This window comes from Colossoma macropomum, unplaced genomic scaffold (genome assembly GCF_904425465.1).
Source record: "Colossoma macropomum unplaced genomic scaffold, Colossoma_macropomum, whole genome shotgun sequence".
In the NCBI taxonomy this organism is placed as follows: domain Eukaryota; kingdom Metazoa; phylum Chordata; class Actinopteri; order Characiformes; family Serrasalmidae; genus Colossoma; species Colossoma macropomum.
In genome coordinates, this window is record NW_023494794.1 from 28931874 (window position 1) to 28954303 (window position 22430).

The 22430-nt window shown below is 42.3% G+C and overlaps 1 protein-coding gene across 2 annotated transcripts; it reads right to left on the minus strand.

Moving 5' to 3' along the window:
• Positions 1–5870: 5870 nt before the first annotated feature.
• On the minus strand, positions 5871–22301 carry mepce (methylphosphate capping enzyme). Of its 2 annotated transcripts, none has more exons than XM_036580757.1 (5): positions 21757–22301; positions 19051–21078; positions 12615–12833; positions 11934–12057; positions 5871–6706 (listed from the first exon to the last, which is right to left on the minus strand). In XM_036580757.1, the coding sequence occupies exons 2-5, from the start codon at positions 21019–21021 to the stop codon at positions 6654–6656; spliced, it is 2367 nt and encodes a 788-aa protein (XP_036436650.1). In that variant the 5' UTR covers positions 21022–21078; positions 21757–22301; the 3' UTR covers positions 5871–6653. The 2 variants fall into 2 exon arrangements, with proteins under 2 accessions (XP_036436650.1, XP_036436651.1); XM_036580758.1 differs by having other exon boundaries at positions 21654–21762.
• Positions 22302–22430: the final 129 nt, after the last annotated feature.

A 22430-nucleotide genomic window follows, 5' to 3' on the forward strand; every position in this document is an offset into this window, starting at 1 on the left:
GTTGCCTGGTAACAGTGACATTGGTCGCTTTACTGGTTGACAAATTTCTTCTGCCAAAAAAAGTACTTTTAAAAAAGACGGTTCTTTAGTAAAGACAATGGTTCTCTATGGAACCATGAACACTCAGCAAACTATTTGCATGACGACATGGTTCTTCAGATTGATGGAGAATGTGTTGTACATGGTTCCATATAGCACCAAAAAGGGTCTATTATTATGATATCAAGCTTGTAACAATAACAGAACCCTTTTTGGTGCTACATACACTCTTAAACAAAAGATGGTTCTTTGAGGTTTCTTTAATAAAGAAAATGGTTCTATATAGCACCAAGAACACACAAGATTGCATGATCAAAGGGTTCTTTGCATCATGACATGGTTCTTCAGACTGATGGAGCGTGTGCTGTCTATAGTTCTATATGGAAACTTTTTGAGAAGGGTTCCATATAGTACCAAAAAGGGTTCTGCTATCGTTAGAAGCGTCACATCGTAATATTAGAAGAACCCTATTAGGTGCAATACAGAACAAAAAGGTTCCATTTAGAACCATCTACAGCACGTTCTCCATCAATCTGAAGAACCATTTCACAATGCAAAGAACATTTTGATCATGCAAAGGGTTCTTTGTGTGTTCATGGTGCTATACAGAACCATTTTCTTTATTAAAAAGAAACCTCAAAGAACCATCACTATTTTCGAAAAAACGTTCTACATAGAACTAAATACAACACATTCTACTTCAGTATGAAGAACTTCACTATACAAAGAACACTTTAAGCATGCAGAATGGTTCTTTGAGTGTTCATGGCTCTATACAGAACCATTAGGCCTCATTCACCAACCGTTCTTATGGAGAACATTCTTAAGACCCTCTTACGCAGTTCTGACGAAGATTCTGACTCACCAACGTTCTCTAATGTGGGATTTGTTCTTAGGTAAGAACAGAATCGACACACTCAAGAGCACAAAGGTGAGAACAGTTCTGCGCTTTTAGAACACGTCACAAATCTGACGGAGACTTTTTCTTAGGATCTTTCTCAAGAACACATTTAAGAACAAACTTAGGAGGATACTGGAGAACGAGGCCGCATGTCTTTACTAAAGAACCCTTGAAGAACCGTCTTTAAGAGTGCAGTTCCAGCAGCTTGGAGGAAAGTGACCACTGTTGTTGCTTAGCAACCACATGTCAGTGGAATGATGCAGGTATGATGAAAAACCTGTTGAGATATAACAACAATGCTTTTCAACCAATCGGCTTGTGGGGGTGGGGCTGTGTGTTTATTGTGCTGAAACAGACCCGTGTTCACACCGGGGGTATGAAGGTTCTGGATTTCTCAGTGAACGCGTGTGGCTGACTGGACTCTGGGCCGGAGCTCAGCGCTTTAATAACAGGAAAAAAAAGTAAACAGTTCATTCAGAGTAAAAACGCTGATCTGGGGTCTGTTTCCTCTTTTCATCGCTTTCACGGCCTTTTTCTCCGTCCATTTTCATCTCCTGACGCCTCAAAACACTCCTGGCTCCTTTGTGGCTCTACCAGAGAACTTATAGAGAGGAGAATTTCCACTCTGTAATGTCTTCTGGGTTTCTCAAACACTAGAGGGCGCTCCCAAGGGGGTCCAAAATGAATGGGTTAAGATGGAGCATTTGGAAAAATCAGTTTATAAATCTTAAACATTTTTAATGTGTTAGAATTCATTCATTTCCTGAACACAGAACAGCATAAAACATTTTAACACCGCTGTTATATTTTTAAGAGCTTTTAAACTCGAGTTATAGGAGTTTAAAACAGCGCCACATGTACGTTCATGAAGTCTGTGAGCACGAACAGCCAATGAGCTGCTCCGCTTGCCAACCAATCAGCGTTCAGTAGCAGTAATGTTAGCATCCTGCTGCCCAAAACCCGTTTGCTGTAGAATAAAGGAAACATACAGGTGAGTTTTCTGTTTTTTTTAGTGAAATTCATCCTTCAACTTTCTAAAATTAAAGGAAAGTTCTGGTTCAGTGATTAGAAACTATTTTAACTTTTCGTTTTCAGCCGTTGAGCTCCATTTACTCCCATTCATTGAGGACTCGCTTGCTGGCGCCCTCTGCTGTTTGCAGTCCTGTTTTTGATATAACGGGGGAAATAGGAAGTGGCCAGACTCCTCATAAACCAGCTCTGGCGTTACGGCCTAATTTGTCAGGTTTTCTCACACTAGAGGGCGCCAGTGTTCAATGTAGATCTACCAAAACACCAAATAATGCAACTCTGTGGCATTAAAGGGCCCATATCACAGAAAACCACCACTGTGCCCACCAGATATGAGCTGACATGGTGAGTAAACACCGTTAAAACTGCAAAACGTCACGATCACTCCTCAGTCCATACATCACCGCTACCGGAACAAAACCTCACATCTCCAAAAGGTAACTTTACAGGACAAGGAAAAACGTTCCCAATGTTTACTGGAAGTAAATGGAGAAACATTTTTGTCCAAGTAATTGTGGACCATTTCTGTTCATCATGAAATTTTGACACAACATGAAGGGCGACTGCATTTTCTGAATTATGCCAAAAAATGAAAAGCGAGGTTTCGTCCTGACGGCAAGGATATGAAAATCTAAGCTGCAAAAACAACCTGTTTTGCACTCATTGCTGGTGATGTCACAACCAACACATTTGCATATACCCTGGTATTCAGCCTACAGCAGTTTAGCCCCACCCATTCTGTTAAGCCCCATTCACACTGACATTTAGAAGTGTTTACCTCTGGAATTTTGGGCCAAAGAAACTACAAACTACAAGGAAGCCAGTCAGAACAGAACAGAACTAATTTACATATCACTGCTGTCAGAACAAAACCTCATGGAAGCACTTTATCTGGAGGCGTGTTTGACACGATTAATAAATCCTTAGCAGATTATCAGTAACACATCAACATGTTGTTAGTATGTTCCATTACGCAAAACCTAACCTTACCAACCTTCCCCAACACCTAACCCTCACCCTGGCCCTAATCCTAACCCTAACCTCAACCCTGGCCCTAATCCTAACCCTAACCTCAACCCTGGCCCTAATCCTAACCCTAACCTCAACCCTGGCCCTAATCCTAACCCCAACCTTAACCCAGACCCTAACCCTAACCTCAACCCTGGCCCTAATCCTAACCCCAACCTTAACCCAGACCCTAATCCTAACCTCAACCCTGGCCCTAATCCTAACCCTAACCTCAACCCTGGCCCTAATCCTAACCCCAACCTTAACCCAGACCCTAATCCTAACCTCAACCCTGGCCCTAATCCTAACCCTAACCTCAACCCAGACCCAGACCTTAACCTCAACCCTGGCCCTAATCCTAACCCTAACCTCAACCCAGACCCAGACCTTAACCTCAACCCTGGCCCTAATCCTAACCCTAACCTCAACCCAGACCCAGACCTTAACCTTAACCTCAACCCTGGCCCTAATCCTAACCCTAACCTCAACCCAGACCCAGACCTTAACCTCAACCCTGGCCCTAATCCTAACCCTAACCTCAACCCAGACCCAGACCTTAACCTCAACCCTGGCCCTAATCCTAACCCTAACCTCAACCCAGACCCAGACCTTAACCTCAACCCTGGCCCTAATCCTAACCCTAACCTCAACCCAGACCCAGACCTTAACCTCAACCCTGGCCCTAATCCTAACCCTAACCTCAACCCAGACCTTAACCTCAACCCTGGCCCTAATCCTAACCCTAACCTCAACCCAGACCCAGACCTTAACCTCAACCCTGGCCCTAATCCTAACCCTAACCTCAACCCAGACCCAGACCTTAACCTCAACCCTGGCCCTAATCCTAACCCTAACCTCAACCCAGACCTTAACCTCAACCCTGGCCCTAATCCTAACCCTAACCTCAACCCAGACCCAGACCTTAACCTCAACCCTGGCCCTAATCCTAACCCTAACCTCAACCCAGACCCAGACCTTAACCTCAACCCTGGCCCTAATCCTAACCCTAACCTCAACCCAGACCCAGACCTTAACCTCAACCCTGGCCCTAATCCTAACCCTAACCTCAACCCAGACCCAGACCTTAACCTCAACCCTGGCCCTAATCCTAACCCTAACCTCAACCCAGACCCAGACCTTAACCTCAACCCTGGCCCTAATCCTAACCCTCATGTTTTGATGTTAAAGAGTCTGTCGAGTGTTTGTTTCATCTAAAAGGACACTCAAAATAAAATGTCTCCAACCTCGTATCTCCATTTTTCAGTTTGACATCATGTGAAAACGCCTGTCGTCCTTTACATTGTGTGTAAATTTAATAATGAAGGGACCAAAAGAAACGACCCAAAATTACTTGGAAAAACGTCTGGTTCCATTGACTTACATTAAAAGCAGAGTATGTTTTTCCGTCTCATGTAAAGTTACCATTTTGGACATACGAGGTTTTGTTCTGACAGCAGCGACATCAGTCTTAAAAAGGCACAGTAGCAAATTCTCAGAAATAAACAGACGATTATGTAAAACTGAACGACTGTTTAGAGAACATAAAAACCACGTCATAACATCAGAAAACCAAAATATAGGGATTACAACTTAGGACATGTGCCCTTTAAGTTCTCCATAACCACAGCATTGCTGGGTTATTCAGATTTGATGGCTTTTCAGATTTTAATGCATATAGCACATTAAACAGATCAGCATTCTCACTCAAATACACTTCACACACACATCCTGCTCTACTCAAAGCCTGTAGAGGATGCTGGGAGTGTAAAAATGCATTAATCTGAACCGACTGATGGTTTTGGAACGATAAGAATGAATTATAAATCAACTAATATAATATTCAATAAACTACATGCTTACGTTTTGGCCAAAAATAAAAAAAAAACACACATTTGAGCTAATATCTAATACTGCGTAAATAGTCCCTCCACTTACGTTTGTGTGTTCAGTGTTTTATAAAATAAATTCTGAAGTGTACCAAAATAATGAAAATCTAAATCATGAAATTTGAGATGAAGCATCAGACTGTCCTTGTTTCTACACTCATTGTCCATCTTTTCAGCTCCACTGACCGTATAGTTTCACTCTGTAGTTCTACAGTTACAGACTGTAGTCCATCTGTTTCTCTGCATACTTTGTTACCCTGTTCTTCAGTGGTCAGGACCCCCATGGACCCCCACAGAGCAGGTACTATTTGGGTGGTGGATCATTCTCAGCACTGCAGTAACACTGACGTGGTGGTGTGTTAGTGTGTGTTGTGCTGGCACGAGTGGATCAGACACAGCAGTGCTGCTGGAGTTTTTAAACACTGTGTCCACTCACTGTCCACTCTATTAGACACTCCTACCTTGTCGGTCCACCTTGTAGATGTAAAGTCAGAGACGATAGCTCATCTGCTGCTGCACAGTTTGTGTTGGTCATCCTCTAGTCCTTCATCAGTGGTCACAGGACGCTGTTGGCTGGATGTTTTTGGTTGGTGGACTATTCTCAGTCCAGCAGTGACACTGAGGTGTTTAAAAACTCCAGCAGCACTGCTGTCTGATCCACTCAGACCAGCACAACACACACTAACACACCACCACCACATCAGTGTTACTGCAGTGCTGAGAATGATCCACCACCCAAATAGTACCTGCTCTGTGGGGGTCCATGGGGGTCCTGACCTCTGAAGAACAGGGAGACAAAGTATGCAGAGAAACAGACTGACTACAGTCTGTAACTGTAGAACTACAGAGTGAAACTATATGGTCAGTGGAGCTGATAAAGTGGACAATGAGTGTAGAAACAAGGAGTTGGACTTGAAGTGGCCGGTCAGTGTGAACCCCTACATGGCATCTGAGTGATGTGCACTGATTAACTCAGCCCAGTTTCCACAGTAAGAGAAGGCAGTCGATTCTCGAAGGAGGTTTTATTGTATGAGTGAGCAGAAAGGTTGGCTTTAAACTGATCAGATTGAAGAGAAAAGAGAAAAATAGTTATGTTTGGATGGTTGGAGCATCTATAAAGACATAAAGGCCTGTTCAGATCACTCTACTTATCTGGAGGCTGTGAGTTGGCAACTGTTTTTGAATTTGAGAGGAAAGGAAATCACAGAAAAAAAAGGAAGAAAACAAGAAAAAGAACAGAAGTAAACGTCACCAACCTGAACGGGAGTGAAGAAAACAAACCAAACATTCCTTACAAGCAAATGAAAAACACAAATCTTCTGAGACATCAACTGAAAAACGTCTACATAAATCCTCGAAAACACACAACTTCATCGTTTGTGCGCAAAAAGAGAACGGGGGGCAAAAGCTGATCAAATGTGACCGTGTTAAAAAGCTCGAATCCTACAAATCCTTCTCCCTTTCGTTGTGTAACGATGGCGCTTCCAGGCGATCCATTTCAGTCTGACACTTTAGGCTGATCAGTTCTATTAGGGTTCCACTGGGGCTGATTTGTAACAAGGCAATAAAATGTTCTACATTTGCCCTCCAGCGCCTTCTTTCTCTGCACCAACCACGACGGGTTTTAAATACAGTTCCAAACACTCCAGAGTTCGAAGGCTGATTTCGATCTCACACTTACAAAAGGACGTTTAGTTGACTCATCAGTTCCAGTCTGTCGGCGAATGTGTCCTGGCTCACTCCTCATCGTTTAAACGACTCCTAGAGTGGTCAGCCTGGTTTTTAAGAGGTCACTGTCGAGGAGCTGGGCCTTTGTGAAACACGTAGATCGGCCGCTGAAAACCTGCATTAAAAAACAAAAACAAGGTTTGGGAGGGTAGCATCGACTCACAATGCAAATAGTCCTGGGTGATATGAACTCAAATCAATATCACGATTAGCTGAATGTTAACTAATGTGTTGAGATAAAGAAACATGCACTACTTGTGGAACAGCTATCAGTTTCAATGAGCTATTATAATATAAAACCCACTTTAGGGGACCTAAAGGGGCTTCTCTGCTTTTTTTCTTTCCTTTAGCATCTTCAACCAAGTTTCCCTCTGCACTCCACCAAAACACCACCACGCTTCAGACTCCGTCCTCTTAGGAGGCTGAGAAATCTCGGGAGCGCCCACCATGTTTACACTGACACAAAACAAACCGAATGCTGCGCCTGCGTCTGGGAGACCAGTACTAACTTTGGCTGATGCTGATGAGTTTTTAAAGTGCGGTAAATCAACCACAATATTAATCATTCAAATGTGAAACAATAACAGCAGCCATCTGGAATCTTAGTGTAGTTTACTGTGAAACCAGTATCTGTCCCATCACTACAGTAATGTCATTTAAAAGGTACTGGTCCTATACGGCCTCTTACACTTTTTCTCTGCGTTTCTGTTCAATATCTTTTTTTTCGAAGCTGTTGTCCAGTTTGGGGGTGGCCTATGCGCAAAACAGCGCTGTCAGTTTGATTGTGCTTTACGATTGGTCAACAACATTGGTTTGACACTGAAAAGCCCCAAACAAGTGGCTGCCTGGGGCGCTTCAGTCTGGCGACAGACATCACGCAGCCGTGGCAGTTAGGGCGTTAAATGCTTGTCGTTCCTTGTTAGATTAACAGCCTTGTTAGTATCAATTGCTGTCATTTAGTTACATGTTAATCTCCTGAACTATTTTCTATATTTACTGAAAAGTTACCTTAACTCTGTAGATCCATTATACAAGCTTTGATATGAATGTTAACTGAGACGTGCAGGAGTTATGCTATCATTTTAATCCCTTCCCTCTTTTTCTCTACGAAGGTGGGGAAGGTGACCCTTTTATTTCTCTGTTTTGGTTGGGGGAAGGAAGCTTTGTGGGCGGTTGTTCTTTTTGTTTGTTGTTTTGGCTTTAGCCCACCCTGACGTTACATCTCACGCTGTAGTGGCTAAATCTAAATCCATGTAAACTTCAAAAGGGTGCAACTTTCTGGCAACAGAAAAAGAAAAAAAGTAAATATAACTGCTTGGCTTTAGGACAGACGCTATTACAGAACAGTTCTAAAGTTCATAATCTCATCATGAACTCCAGGTAAGAAAACAGCATCACACAAACATCCTAACTAGACCAAACCTCCTAAATCCTGTCCTAACTTTAGGATGAACCCCAACAGGGTCCTCACTTCTGTTTAAGGTCCGTTTCTATGGTTTTTAGGCAGCTGAGTCAGCAGCATAGTTCACTACCAGCATAATGAGCTCCATTTATCTCTACTGTAAAACGCTGCTTTCACTGTGAGATGATTTTCTTTTCTAACTCTGCGTTTTAAAGATCTCAGACGCTGCAGACTCGATCTCCACCGCCCCTCTGATCACCTTCGTGTGTTAATGTTGATGATGAAATATTACAGTGATGGTGGTGAATAATGAGACAGAGCTGAACGTGTGTCTGTTTATTAGGAGGAGTAACGTTAGCGCGCTCGGCTAAAGCGTTTGGGAAATGGAGACAAACTGGGGAGCGGCGACACTCTGATAAACAGCAGGGGGCGCTCTCATAGCATTCACAACTTAGTTTATCAATTTAGTTTGAGCTTTTTTGTACATCAGTAACGGTAGCTAACTGCCTGGCTAACTAGCTTAAGGTTACTTTGATTACGTGTTTACCTTTCAGCTGTGCGCGTGTGGTCGGTTGCTAGGTAACAGACAACAGTTGACAACTTCAATCATGTAAGTTAAGATTTCCTAACTTGAGATAAGAAAAGAAGCTGTAAGATAAGATAAGATTCCTAAATTAAGGTCAGATTTGCTTCTGTAATATGAATGTTAATCTTGTCTTAACTTAAGGTCTGACAGGTCAAGATAAGATAAGTTTCTGTAATGCAGCCTCCTTATGTTATTTTACCCATGCTGCTCTCTCAGTTCATACTGCCTATATTTGCATTCTCTCCACTCACTCTATTTATGTATATTATATTTATATTATATTCTACTGTCCTTAATTGCACATATTGTAACCACAGCATAGCTTATCATGGTCACTTTCCTGCACGTTATCTGTAAATAATACTGTATTTTGCACTTCTGGTTAGATGCTAACTGCATTTCATTGGCTCTGTGCCTGCAGTCTGCACAATGGCAGAGATTGAACCCAATCTACATAATCTCCGAGACCCTCCTAGACTAGAGTGGGTTATGACAGTCCTACCTTGTACAGCACTGACAGACGTCTACTCCGAATGGCTGAAGACTGCGACTGTATTAACCATTTCTTCTCTGCCGAGCTCACTGAAGCCCAATCTGAATGTGTGTAAACAAACGTTTACACACTCGGCTGTACCGAGCAGGTGGATGACGTGTCCAGTCAGTGAGAGACTGACAGCAGACTGAACCAAAACACTGTCAATAATGGTGAAATAGTGTTTGAGGCTTTAAATGTTTTTAAATGAAAATGGGGTCCATGTGCTTTAAGAAGTGCCTCTTTTTTCCCTGTTACTGCTGAGAAAGAAAGAAAATAAATGCCGCTGTGCTTCACACCTCCACGCTAATGTGATATCAGTGACTGGGTATCATCTCTGAGCCCTGACTCTGGGACTTTTAATAAAAAAGCAATATGAAACCCAGAGGCTGAAAGTGAAGGCACGGTTTGCTAATTGCTGCTATGTTGGTGCCAAGCTTTGTTACACCAGATAGAATAAAGACTGCTGATGAAGTTAACCCTAGGGTACTCTGGGGTAATTGTTTGGTATTTGGGTCAATTACAATTGCAATTATATTTACATGAGACAGTCACACATGCCATATGTTGTGATTCTTAGAAGCTACTCAGATATGCCATTATTTCACACATAAATACTAACAGAAATTTGATCTTTATTAATTTGGCTAATTTTTAATCAAAAATTTACCTAGCGCCTGCAAAATTTTGTAATTTTTTGTTTATAGAGCTCTTAAAATGAGTGTCACCTCAAATACCTTTTCAGAAATTGTTAGTCCGGAGTGTCTGAGAGCTGAAAGTGCAAGAATTCTGATAGTGAAAAACCAATTAGCATAAGGAGGCGATGATTTTCTGTCCTCTTGGATTCATGCTGAGTGCTGAAACTCTGATGCACAGCAAGACAGGCTTTATTTTTAATTACAAATTGAGCTGCATATTTAATATCAGATATTTTTCATACTCAATCAACATAAACTGAAAGACAGAGCTAAATATTATTAAGTTTCATTAGTTTAATTAAACACTGCAGTGTCAGTGAAAGGCTGGCCGCTCATGATTAAACTACAATATTAACCCCACACAGTCCCGTCAATCAAGACGCTATCACAGTGGGAAGATCAGTCAAAATAGAGTTCAACAGGTATTGTGCACCTTAGCTTTAGTAGCACACGGGTTTACCAACATCAACAACGATGGCTTTAGGAGCGCGCCGGTTAAGCAACAGAACCCGAGAGGGAGTGTGTTATCACAAAATAACATCATGGCTGTGATTTGGTCGCCGTAGATCATCACAGCCGTGATGTTATTGGTGATAACACACTCCGAGTGTTCTGTCGCTTTAATACAACAGTTAAATAAATAAAGTAATAAATTAATAAACTGGGCCGTGAACGCGGCGTTTAATATGTTTTAATGTTCGCAGTTCCTTCACCAAATTAGAGTTCCTTAACGAGCAGCTTGTTGCTACGCCACAGTAACGAGCTCCACCCACTCGCTGCACAGCCGGCAGTTCGTTCTCCAGCTCCTTACACTAAATTCCCAAACTGTCATCAGCACTGAGCAGCTTTTCAGTCGGCAGCTGTGACAGAAGAACAGCTAAACAACCTGGAATCAGCCAGAAATGAACCCAATACCATTCGCCAAACGTGTAGTCTGATCTTCAGAGTCTGACCAAATCGGACTGAGCCATAAAACTGACTCTATCAATATCTTGACAATATCTTGACAATATCAAGTTCAGCTCAGTTTTGTCAATTTTTGCCAAATCAATATTAATGTTTTGTTCCAGCCAGTCTGTAAAGCATCTTACAGCCCATTTAGTTTGGCGTTCCCTCCGTTATATAATCCTATCCCACTTTCTGAGTGCAATATTCTTGAAATAGGGTAATTTTGGACAGTACCTGTCTCAAACTGCCGCTCTGTAATGGTACTAAATGTTGACTGCCCCAAAATGGCAGCGCCGTTGACGTGCCTGGCTGGACCCAACGCGGCATCTAGGTATGTATATCTATGGGCTAAAACCGTCTGAATAATCTGCTCCACTGACGACGTTTCATTCGGCACTTCGGCTCAACTCTGCTCTGACTGTTCGAGCAACGTTCGCCCACTTCCTGTAATCATTTCAAATCAAAAGCCCTTCTGGAATTGCGACTTCATGACATTCCATAAAATTCTGATGCCATGGCAATAATTTTGCAGTGGCAGGTCACTGAACACGGCCACATCTGTAACCAAGACTGGACGTTAAAACAGTCTTGGTTATAATTATTAATACATTTTAATTGGTTAATGAATACATTTAATACATTAATATATTTTATCGGACTCGCTCCAGTGATCGGATCAGCGTTCAGGTGCTGAGAGCTTTTACTGAACTGTGAAAACCTGCTTTTAGCTGCAGAGCAACTTTTTCACATTTTAAACTCACCCTGGCGCCGTTTTATTTGATTCTAATTAACTTTTAATTTGATTTTAGTATGTTTTGGTTATTGTGACATTTATTTTTAACGTTTCCTTTGTTTTTACTGAAAAATTAATATTACTTTTATTATTTGTTAGTTGCATTTTTTTTATACTTTTACCTTGAGCTTTTTAATTGTGATTATTAATATATTTTATCCCTATTTGATCTGTTATTTCTTATTTTATTTTTGTAATTTTAACAATTTGGTCTAATCCGCTTTTTTAAACTACTAAGTTTACTATTATGATCATTATTATGACTTTTTAGCATTTGATGTTTTTAACACTCATTTTTTCAATCCCTGCACAGCTACATCGTAAACGAGGGTCGTCCTCAATGCCCTCGGAGTTTAAATAAGGGTTGATTGAGATCTGCTGACCTCTGGATAAATTGTTGGGGGTCCCAATGAGCTCGTAGCTGGAGAAGCCCACCTCACTGGTCAGATAGGAGGAAAACTGCTCTGGCTTGAAGCAGATACTATAGTAGTTCTTGGAGATGGACTCCTACAAAAAAAAAACAACAAAAAGACAGACATTGAAACGTAGCATGTATTAGGTGCATGTAAATGAAAATATTATATTTGAGAGTTTTCTTAACCTTTACGATGGACATACGCTTGTCTTAGGCTGTAAGAGTCGACACAGTGAGCATCTAAATGTATCAATTTATCTACTCCAGCCAATCCAAGTCTCACAATTATTGTATTTTCCAAAGAGGATTGTTTTTCCTGTTGGCTGTTTCTCCCACTATCACCTCTAGTTTCTTCCACTACCACCTCTGTTTGCTAAAAACACTTGATGTGTTTCCTTCGTTTTGCTCCTCTGAGCAGACTAAACTAAATAACAGAAATCACAGTGAATACAAATTCAAAATGTATCTTGCGTCATTTACAGTATAGGACAGAATGCAACGCAGCATACTTAAGAAAACAATGAAGATTTTCTTAAGAAAACCTTAAGAAAATAATTAAGATTATCTTAAGAGAACAGTGTTTTTTTTTGTTTTTTTTTTTTAAGTTTTTGTGAATCCGGCCCCTCTATCCGGTTCTGCGTGTGTTTACCGTGAGCTTTTTCCTCTTGCTGTAGGAGTGCCACGGCTGCGGCTCGAGGATGAAGAGGCCGCCGGGTCGCAGGTGGCGGTAGACGCGCTGAAAGAGCCGCTTCAGTCCCGCGTCGCCCCAGTTCAGGTGAACCCACTTAGTTACGCTCAAACACAGAATCACATCAAACTCCTCATGCTGAGTCAGCAGCAGCGCATCACTGTCTAACACGTAGTTACCCTAGAGAGAGAGAGAGAGAGAGAGAGAAGGGAAAAAAGACAGATGTGAGAGAGGAAGAAGATAGAGTGTAAAAGAGACAAAGAACAAAAGAGAAGAAAAGGAATGTATGAGATGAAAGGGAAAGAGGAAAAGATGAAAATGAGGAAAAATGGGAAAAAAGAAAACATTTGTATAATTTTATACATATTACACAACTGAACACACAGACACACACACACACACACACACACACACAGCAGTAGTGGCAGTGTGAGGTGGTGGTGTCTTATACATGTTCTTTCTCAGTGTGCAGTGAAGAACCACGACTGTTTCTCGTCTGCTCTGTTCTTTAGAGAACACTGTTAATGTTCTGCCTCCTTTTCTGACCGACTGCATAAACAAAACAGTAACACTCCAGTGAAGCTCAGCGACTCCGACACACCCAGCGCCTAAACACACCAACACAACCTGAGAGCGCAGGAGAGTCAGAGTTACACTGAACACACACACACACACACACACACACACACACACACACACAGAGCTATCACAGCAGCATGCTAAGCTAAGCTAACATGCTACGCTAAACCCTCCTGCTGCTGTGTGGGAGTCGGCATGAGATTAAAGCTTATCTACAGAAACAGGATACAGCAGAGGCTAGGCTAACAACTAGCGTCCAGCACACTGCAGAATGTGATCAGACAGGTATCACCACACACACGTTTATACAGAGCATGAGGACGTACACCGTATGAATTTTATAAACATTAGTACCTACATTTAATAAATTATGTCCTGCATCTTGTGTGTATACATACACACACACACACAATATGAATGATAAACTCGAATGTATACACAGAGAGAACCTATATGTAATGAAAATATATCCCATATGTAAATAACTATACATACTATTATGCCAACAACAACAACACTGTGCAAAGAAAAACGTCCAGATTTGCTGATTTTTATTTTTCTACATCATTTGAACTCGGCATTTGTTCTTTACATTGTGTAATAATTTCATGATGAATGGACCAATAGAAACGCTCCAAAATCACTTGGAAAAAGCTCTTATTTTAAAAATAACTTCATTTAATTTTCTTTAACAGTCAAAATGTTTTTGCCTTCTCATGTAAAGTTACTATTTCCAAAAAACCATTACTTTATTTGGGCAGCGACAATATGCATGTATAAATTTTTACAAGTACCCACATGTAATAATAATAATAATAATAATAATAATAATAATAATATCAAACCATAAGTAATATACAGATTAGCTTGTATACATGTGTACACATTCATGTAAGTATTTATACAAATACCTACATGTAGTAATAATTTGTAATAAAAAATAAACCATTTGTAAAGTAATATGCAAATTAACTTGCGTTTTTTTTTTTGAAAAAGCACTTTACAAAGTCAGGGCCACGGAATAAACCTAGTTCTCCCTCCTCAGTCAGTCCTAAACGCCACAGGACTTTTACAGAGGAAAATGAGTGTTTAACGCCAAATTTACCGCGATAATGGTAAATGTTGTCATACTGCCCACCCTAATCCCCCCGGTCACTTATGCCAACAGTGAGGACTGTCCAACAGAAACGCCAGTGACTTATCCTCCTATAGGACAGGCTGGACTTTAGGCTCAGCTTATCTGGCTAACAGAAATCCTGCTTTACCACCACCCCCCGACCCCCCCCGACCCCCCACCTAACCAAGCTCACAGAGACCAACTGAACAGCAGGTTTTGATGGAGCACCTGAGGGAGACCTTTCAGGATAGCCAGTGTGTAGGTAACTTGCCATCTCACACACACACACACACACACACACACACACACACACACACACACACACACTTCTACATTTAAGTCCAGAAAAATAAATTGCTTGCCAAAAAAAGTATTCATTTCCCTTTTATACACACTGTATGACACCGACCCATAAACTAGGACTAAAGTGCATCACAGTTAAAGCCGGTTTCTGAATTTAGTCCCTGTTTATAGACGCAGTGAGTCACAGAGTCATAAACCACACAATCAAGTCTTTTATGCTGTTGCAGAAACAGTGCAATATAGAGCGTCAGCATTTTGTAGCGTGGTGTGAAATCTCAAAAACTTTAATCCCTATTCAGTTCACTAACGAATACCCACAATGCATTGCAAATTTCAGTGTACAGTTGATTGTGTACACTACAAATTCCAATGTAACTGTGGCTTATCAAACCAGTAGAAGAACCTGAGTGAGATGCGTCCAGAGCCGGGTTATGAGGAGCCTGGCCACTTCCTATTTCCTTCGTTATATCAAAAACAGGACTGCAAACAGCAGAGGGCGCCCACGAGCGAGTCCTCAATGAATGGGAGTGAATGGACCTCAGCTAAAAACGAAAAGTTAAATAGTTTCTAATCACTGAACCAGAACTTTCCTTTAATTTTAGAGAGTAGAAGGATGGATTTCACTAAAAAAAACAAAGAAAACTCATCTGTATGTTTCCTTTATTCTACAGCAAACGGGTTTTGGGCAGCAGGTTGCTAACATTACTGCTAGTGAGTGCTGATTGGTTGGCGAGCGGAGCAGCTCATTGGCTGTTTGTGCTCACGGACATCCTGAACATACATGAGGCGCCGTTTTAAACTCCTATAACTCGAGTTTAAAAGCTCTTAAAAATATAACAGCAGTGTTAAAATGTTTTATGCTGCTCTGTGTTCGGGAAATTATTTATTCTTTTACAATAAAAATGTTTCAGCATTTATAAACTATGATTTTACTCAAATGCTCCATCTTAACCCATTCATTTTGGATTCGCTTGGGAGCGCCCTCTAGTGTTTGAGACACCCAGAAGACATTACAGAGTGTAATTCTCCTCTCTACAAGTTCTCTAACACATGTCCTCAGAGCGGCGACACGCACAGACAGCAGAGGGCGCCACACTGAAATTATCTACAAATGTAAGTCAATATTAGTCGAACTACTGAAAATAATGCTTATATTAGCAAACAAACAATGCATACTTTACAATAAACAGCTTTACTGAGAGATCAACTTTAGGAGGCACAATTTGACTAAATTTATGACGGCTGGTCAGTTATTTACTCGCTCATCCTGACGTTTTACCTCCGCGTCCTCTGATGGTCAAAGTCGCTGCAAAAATATCTACCTATAAGGCTGCAGGCTGAGGTGACAGCAGATCCTAAGACATTCACATTTTCTTGGTGTTAGAAGATTAAAACACCCCGGAGGCCGATTTCTGAATTAAACGCTCACCAGGAGAAATGAGGAGCTGAACATCAGCATTAGATGATGTTCTGGAGATAAATGAGAAAATGAAAGATCTCCTTCCGCTTTGGCAGAGACTAAAAATGTCTGAGATGCAGAAGAGAGCTTTATAGATTAAAAATATAATAATAATAATAATAATAATAATAATACTACATGCAGTTGTTTGTTATGTAATACTTGAACAGTGAGTAGCAAAATGGACCCAGGGAACCTCATATCACGGGAAACCTGTTGGCTACGACACACAACAAAAAGGGTTCTTCTACTGTTACAACATCAAGCATGTAATAACAGAAGAACCCGTTTGGGTGCTATACAGAACCATCTACAGCACATCCTCCATCAGTGTGAAGAACCATTTCATGATGCAATCATGCAGTGTGCCTATCTAGAACCCTTGAAGAACCATCATTTTTAAGTGTGCACATTAGTCCCATAGCTCCGGTGCTAAACTAATGAAGACAGGGTTCCTCAGGAGATCCTTTAGTAAAGACAGTAGTTCTATATAGAATTATGAACACAAAGTACCCTTTGCATGATTAAAGGGTTCTTTGCATCATGAAACGTTCTTCAAATTGATGGAGTATTTGTTGTGTATGGTTCTATATAACACCAAAAGGTTCTTCTACTGCTGCGATGTCAAGCATGTAATGATAAAAGAACCCGTTTGGGTGCTATACAGAACTGTCTACAGCACATTCTCCACCAATCTGAAAAACCATTTTATGATGCAAAGAACCCTTTAATCCTGCAAAGTGCTCTTTGAGTGTTCATGGTTCTATACAGAACCACTGAAGAACCCTCATTTTTAAGTGTGTACATTAGCCCCGTAGCTCCAGCACTAAAACTAAAGAAGCAAACTAAACACGGTTCTTCAAGGTTTTTAAGACAGTGCTTCTGTATAGAACCATGAACACTCGAAGAACCCTTTGCATGATTAAAGGGTTCCTTACATCGAAAGTGTTCTTCAAATTGATGGAGAATGTGTTGCATATGGTTCTATATAGCACCAAAAGGGTTCTTCTACTGTTACGATGTCAAGCTTGTAATAATGGGGGGAAAAAAACAAAAAAAACAAAAAAAAAAAAAAACCTTTTGGTTCTATATAGAACCATTTTCAAAAAGGTGCTACATGGTACCATATACAGCACATTCTCCATTAATCTGAAGAACCGTTTCATGATGCAAACCCTTTAATCACGCAAAGGATTCCTTGAGTATTCACGGTTCTATACAGAACCCTTGAAGAACCATCATTTTTAAGTGTGTACATTAGTCTCACTGCTCCAGTGCTGGAACTAAAGTAGCACACTTAAGACACGGTTCTTCAAAGGGTCTCAAGTAAAGATAATTGTTCTATATAGAACCATAAACACTCAAAGAACCCTTTGTATAATTAAGCGTTCTTGGCATCATGCAAGTGTTCTTCAAATTGATGGAGAACGTGTAAAGGGTTTATATATAGCACCAAAAATTGTTCTGTTTGGGTGCTATACAGAACTACCTACAGCACATTCTGCATCAATCTGAAGAACCACTTCATGATGCAAAGAACCCTTTAATCCTGCAAAGGGTTCTTTGAGCGTTCATGGTTCTATATAGAACCCCTGAAGAACCCTCATTTTTCAGTGTGTACGTTAGCCCTGTAGCTCCAGCGCGAAAACTAAAGAAGCAAACTTCACTCCACTCAATGTGATGTTAGTATGGATGTCACAAGCATTGGGAGATGAAAGCGAAGGTCCAGCCAAGCATATAAGCTGTCATGTCTGTTTATCTATGTATCCATACCCAAGTCTGCGTATATAGATAACGGAGATATACAGTGTCAAACCACTTAAGTCTATTAGAACAACTCGACAGCTCCACACGCTCTGAGGAGAGTGTGATGAGCTTTTGCTAGCTGGTGGAGTCTGATCAGAGGTAGGGCTGAACAATTTTAGCAAAATAATCACAATAGTTCTTCACTTTTAATGGAAGTAAATGGAAGTTATTTTTTTGGGGAAGTCATTTTGGACCATTTCTGTTGACTGACCTTTTCAAACTACACAGATCAGGCATAACATTATGACCACCTCCTTGTTTCTACGCTCATTGTCCATTTTATCAGCTCCACTTACTATATAGGTGCACTTTGTAGTTCTACAGTTACAGACTGTAGTCCATCTGTTTCTCTGATACTTTGTTAGCCCCCTTTTACCCTGTTCTTCAGTGGTCAGGACCCCCATGGACCCCCACAGAGCAGGTACTATTGGGGTGGTGGATCATTCTCAGCACTGCAGTAACACTGACGTGGTGGTGGTGTGTTAGTGTGTGTTGTGTTGGTCTGAGTGGATCAGACACAGCAGTGCTGCTGGAGTTTTTAAACACCTCAGTGTCACTGCTGGACTGAGAATAGTCCACCAACCAAAAATATCCAGACAACAGTGTCCTGTGGACAGCGTCCTGTGACCACTGATGAAGGACTAGAGGATGACCAACACAAACTGTGCAGCAGCAGATGAGCTATCGTCTCTGACTTTACATCTACAAGGTGGACCGACAAGGTAGGAGTGTCTAATAGAGTGGACAGTGAGTGGACACAGTGTTTGTAACTGTAGAACTAAAGTGCACCTATATAGTAAGTGGAGCTGATAAAATGGACAATGAGTGTAGAAACAAGAAGGTGGTCATAAAGTTATGCCTGATCGGTGTGTATCAAAAAAAAAATGCCTAAATGGAAATACAACAGCAACAACACTATTATTGTGGCCTAATTTATGAAGATAGCGATATACCCTCGTACTGTCCAGCCCTAAATATGAGCTTCCATTGCTTGTTAGCTACAATAGCCTTGTAGCTCCAGTAAAAGCTTAAGAACTTCAACCACTGGTTCATTTCCACCAAAACTATGGCTTTAAGCTTCCCAAGACTACAGTAAGTGTTACACAGGAAACACAAACCCTTTCTCCATTTACCTTGACGAACGTGACGTTGGCAGGGAAGTCCCCCGGCGGCAGGGTGGGTGTTTCAGGGAGCGGAGGGGCAGCAATGGGTCCTCTGGAGATGCGGAGAGAGACGGGGAACAGATGATTTCCATTGGAGGAGAAAAAAGGTGCTTTTCTTTCGTCCGTCCTCACTGCATCCCTTTCTCCTGCTGTTTCTTTGGCCGTGTCGTCTCCTCGGTCCACGGCGATGTCGCTTTTCTCTTCTCTCTGTTTACTTCCAGCCTCTTGAGCCGTTCCCTTCACATCCGCTGGCTCTTCTTCCGTCTTCACCCGCTCATTTACACCATCCTTTCCTCTCTGCTTCTCCTCCTCTGAGGCTCCTGGCCTGTCCGTTTTCTCCTCAGGCACTGCACTTTCCTTTTTGTCCACCGACACCTCCATCTCCTCCTCCTTGTTCGCTCCATCCTTTTCCCTCTCCTTTCCTTCCTCCAACTTCTCCTTCGCTCCACCTCCTGAACGTGCCTTAAGCACCTGCATCTCGGAGAGGTAATAGCGGATATTCTGCTTTGCTGCGTGGATCAGAGAGCCGTCTATGTCCAAACCCACGATTCGTGAAGGCTGCCAGTTCTTGGCTATCGTGAGGGTGATGCGGCCTGTGTTGCAGCCCAAGTCTAGCACTTCTTTCCCTTTAAACCACTCAGGCTTGAGAGTGTGCAGCCGAGGATCTTCTGTAGAACCCGGGTTCCTATAACCGTAGTATTTGTCATAGTTGCCATATTGAAACTTCTTTTTCTGCTGCTGTCGTTGTGGCTGCTGGTTCTTGTTCTGCTGTTGGTGTTGCTGGATGGGTTTCTGTTGGTTCCTCTGTTGCCTCCTGTGGTTTGGGTGCTGTTGTTGGCCCTGGGGGCCCATTCCTTGGGCACGATTGGGCTGAGGCTGCCTTCCTGATCCAGATCCAGAAGCTGGAGCTTTGTTCTTGTCCCAGCAGGGGGCACCAAAGTTCTCGGACTTGCTGGTGGTGCGTTTGCGTTTACGTTGCCGGTGGGTGGTAGGTGTGACAGTCGTGGAAGGTGTGGCGTTTTCCGACACAACTGGCTTCTCATCCTTTTCTTCTCGGCCAGCTGTGGAGTTTGGCCCACTAGGACACTGAGCTTCCTGGGCTGGAACGGCGTTGGACTCCAAAACGTCCTCAGTCGCAGCCTCGGAGGCCAAAGGAGGCCCTGAGGACACTAACGCCAACTCTGTCTGCGACGCTGAACACACTTTTCCTTTCTCAGAATCAGAAACGTCAAACTGGGTCACCGTTCCTTCACTTCCTCTCCCAGTTCCTCCCAATCCTGCCGCTCCACCGTGATGTCTGTTTCGGTGTCGCCTCCTACCACTTCCACCGCTCTTTAATGGAGTTAAAAGAAGTCCCCCGTCACCAGCTGTGCAGCAGTTCAGGTTTAGCGGGTCAGTTATGTCTCTTGGGATCAGGATTTCTACAGGATCTCTGCTTTTGGCCGGCAGGGGCGAAGATTTCGGTGTCTCGGCATTTAGCGCTCGGTTCACCTCCTCGTCTAATAAGCTGTTGAGGTTTAGCGGGTCGAAGATGTTCCCTCCCAGGAGGAAATTGGTAGGCAGGACCGACTCGCTCTCCGAGGTGGCTCGCCGTCGGCGTTTGCCGAAGATGGGGTGTTTGAAGCCGCTGTTCATCGTGCTGCGACGCTTGTTTAGCCTCTGTTGAGGTTTAGGGAGCTGGACACCATTCTGGTTCTGGGTGGTGAGATCAAGGGCAGCCTGGCTGGGGACGAAGGCCGTTTTGTTGTCTCCGCGCTCACCAAGGTTACAGGCCTCATCCTCCTTGGTGCTGTGTTGGACTGTCGTCTCCGAGGGTTGCTGAGGGTCTTCAGTGCGTTTATCATGAAGCAGAGAGTGCTGTTGGGGTGGTGGGGGTAAGGAGGCGCCCCCTGGCCGCTCACTGGGTAATACAGTCTCTTTATCAACAGACATCTCTATCATCTTCCAGTGGGTTTAGTGCCAGCTGGTACTGAAAGATCAGGCATTGATCTGAAGGACCTGAAACATTCAGAAAAAAAAAAAAAATTACATCAAAAACAGAGCACAAACATTACACAAACATGTACACTCCTAAAAATATATTAAGAATCTATATAGTTCTATATGGAACCATTTATATGCTTAAACAGTTCTTTACATGGTGAAATTGTTCATCAGATTGATGAAGAATGCGTTGTATATGGCTCAATATAGAACCATATTGACAATGTTTCTATATAGCATCAAAAAGGGTTCTTCTAATGTTACTTTAGCTACCTAGCTTATAACAGCAGAACTGTTTTCAAAAAGGTTCTTTATAGAAGCATTTACAACACATAATCCATCATTTTGAAGAGCCATTTCACCACACAAAGAACTGCTTCAGCATTTAAATGGTTTTGTATAGAATTCCTGGTTCTAAACACAACTACTCCCTTTACTAAGGAACCCTTGAAGAACCATCTTTAAGACTGTACACATACACATCCTTAGACTACAGTAAGCACAGCTGGCCCACAATACACGTTCCTATGTGGTCTAAATCAAACTTATTAGGTCTACAAACACATTTCTGACCCAGGCTGCTTACTTACACCTGATCCCAGCATCAACGCATGCATATGTAAAGGAAAATACAACTGAAGGAAAAGAAGAAGAAAGCAAACGTCCAGTTTGCGTCTGAAGGCATGGACCCACCTTTCCTGTGCGTAGCTCCGCCTCCAGACCGCCGTGATTTTGCATAGTCCCGCCTCCAAGCGTGACGCTTATGAATAAGTCATGAGCAGACAGAGAGCGAGCTCGACGGGACGGAGGAAAACACACACAGAAATAATAAATCAAAAATGTCTATCAGGGCTGGTTCCTCGGAAACAGCCTACCCGCCTTCTCTTAGAGATAACATGTAGCTGTCCGTACCGCAAAGGAAAAAACAAACAAACAAAAAACAAACAACAACAAAAAAAGGAAAACAAAAACAACACCAGCCGCGTCAGTCCAGCAACTGTCGCCTTGGCAGCGCTGGCAGTTTCTCACCTTAGCAACCGTCACTCAGTTAGCCAGCACAGCTGCAAAAACAATAAGACCAGCCCTCAAAAATACACATAAACCCTGCTCGAATCTAAAATTAAACAGATTTAGGGAGTCTGTGGATCTGTGTGAAGACGTGAGGAAGTTAATAATGTTTTGTTTTCTTTTTAAACTCGTTTCCCGCTCGCGCCACACAACTTTCCACTCATCTGCAGAACCTCGCTTTGGCGAAAGGCGCTTTCTCGCCTTATATAGTCCCGAAGCCCGGGCGACGTCATGACGAGCAACTGAACCAGCCAATCGTCTGCTAGACAGCGCCTAACGTGCGTGGTGCCGACCAATGC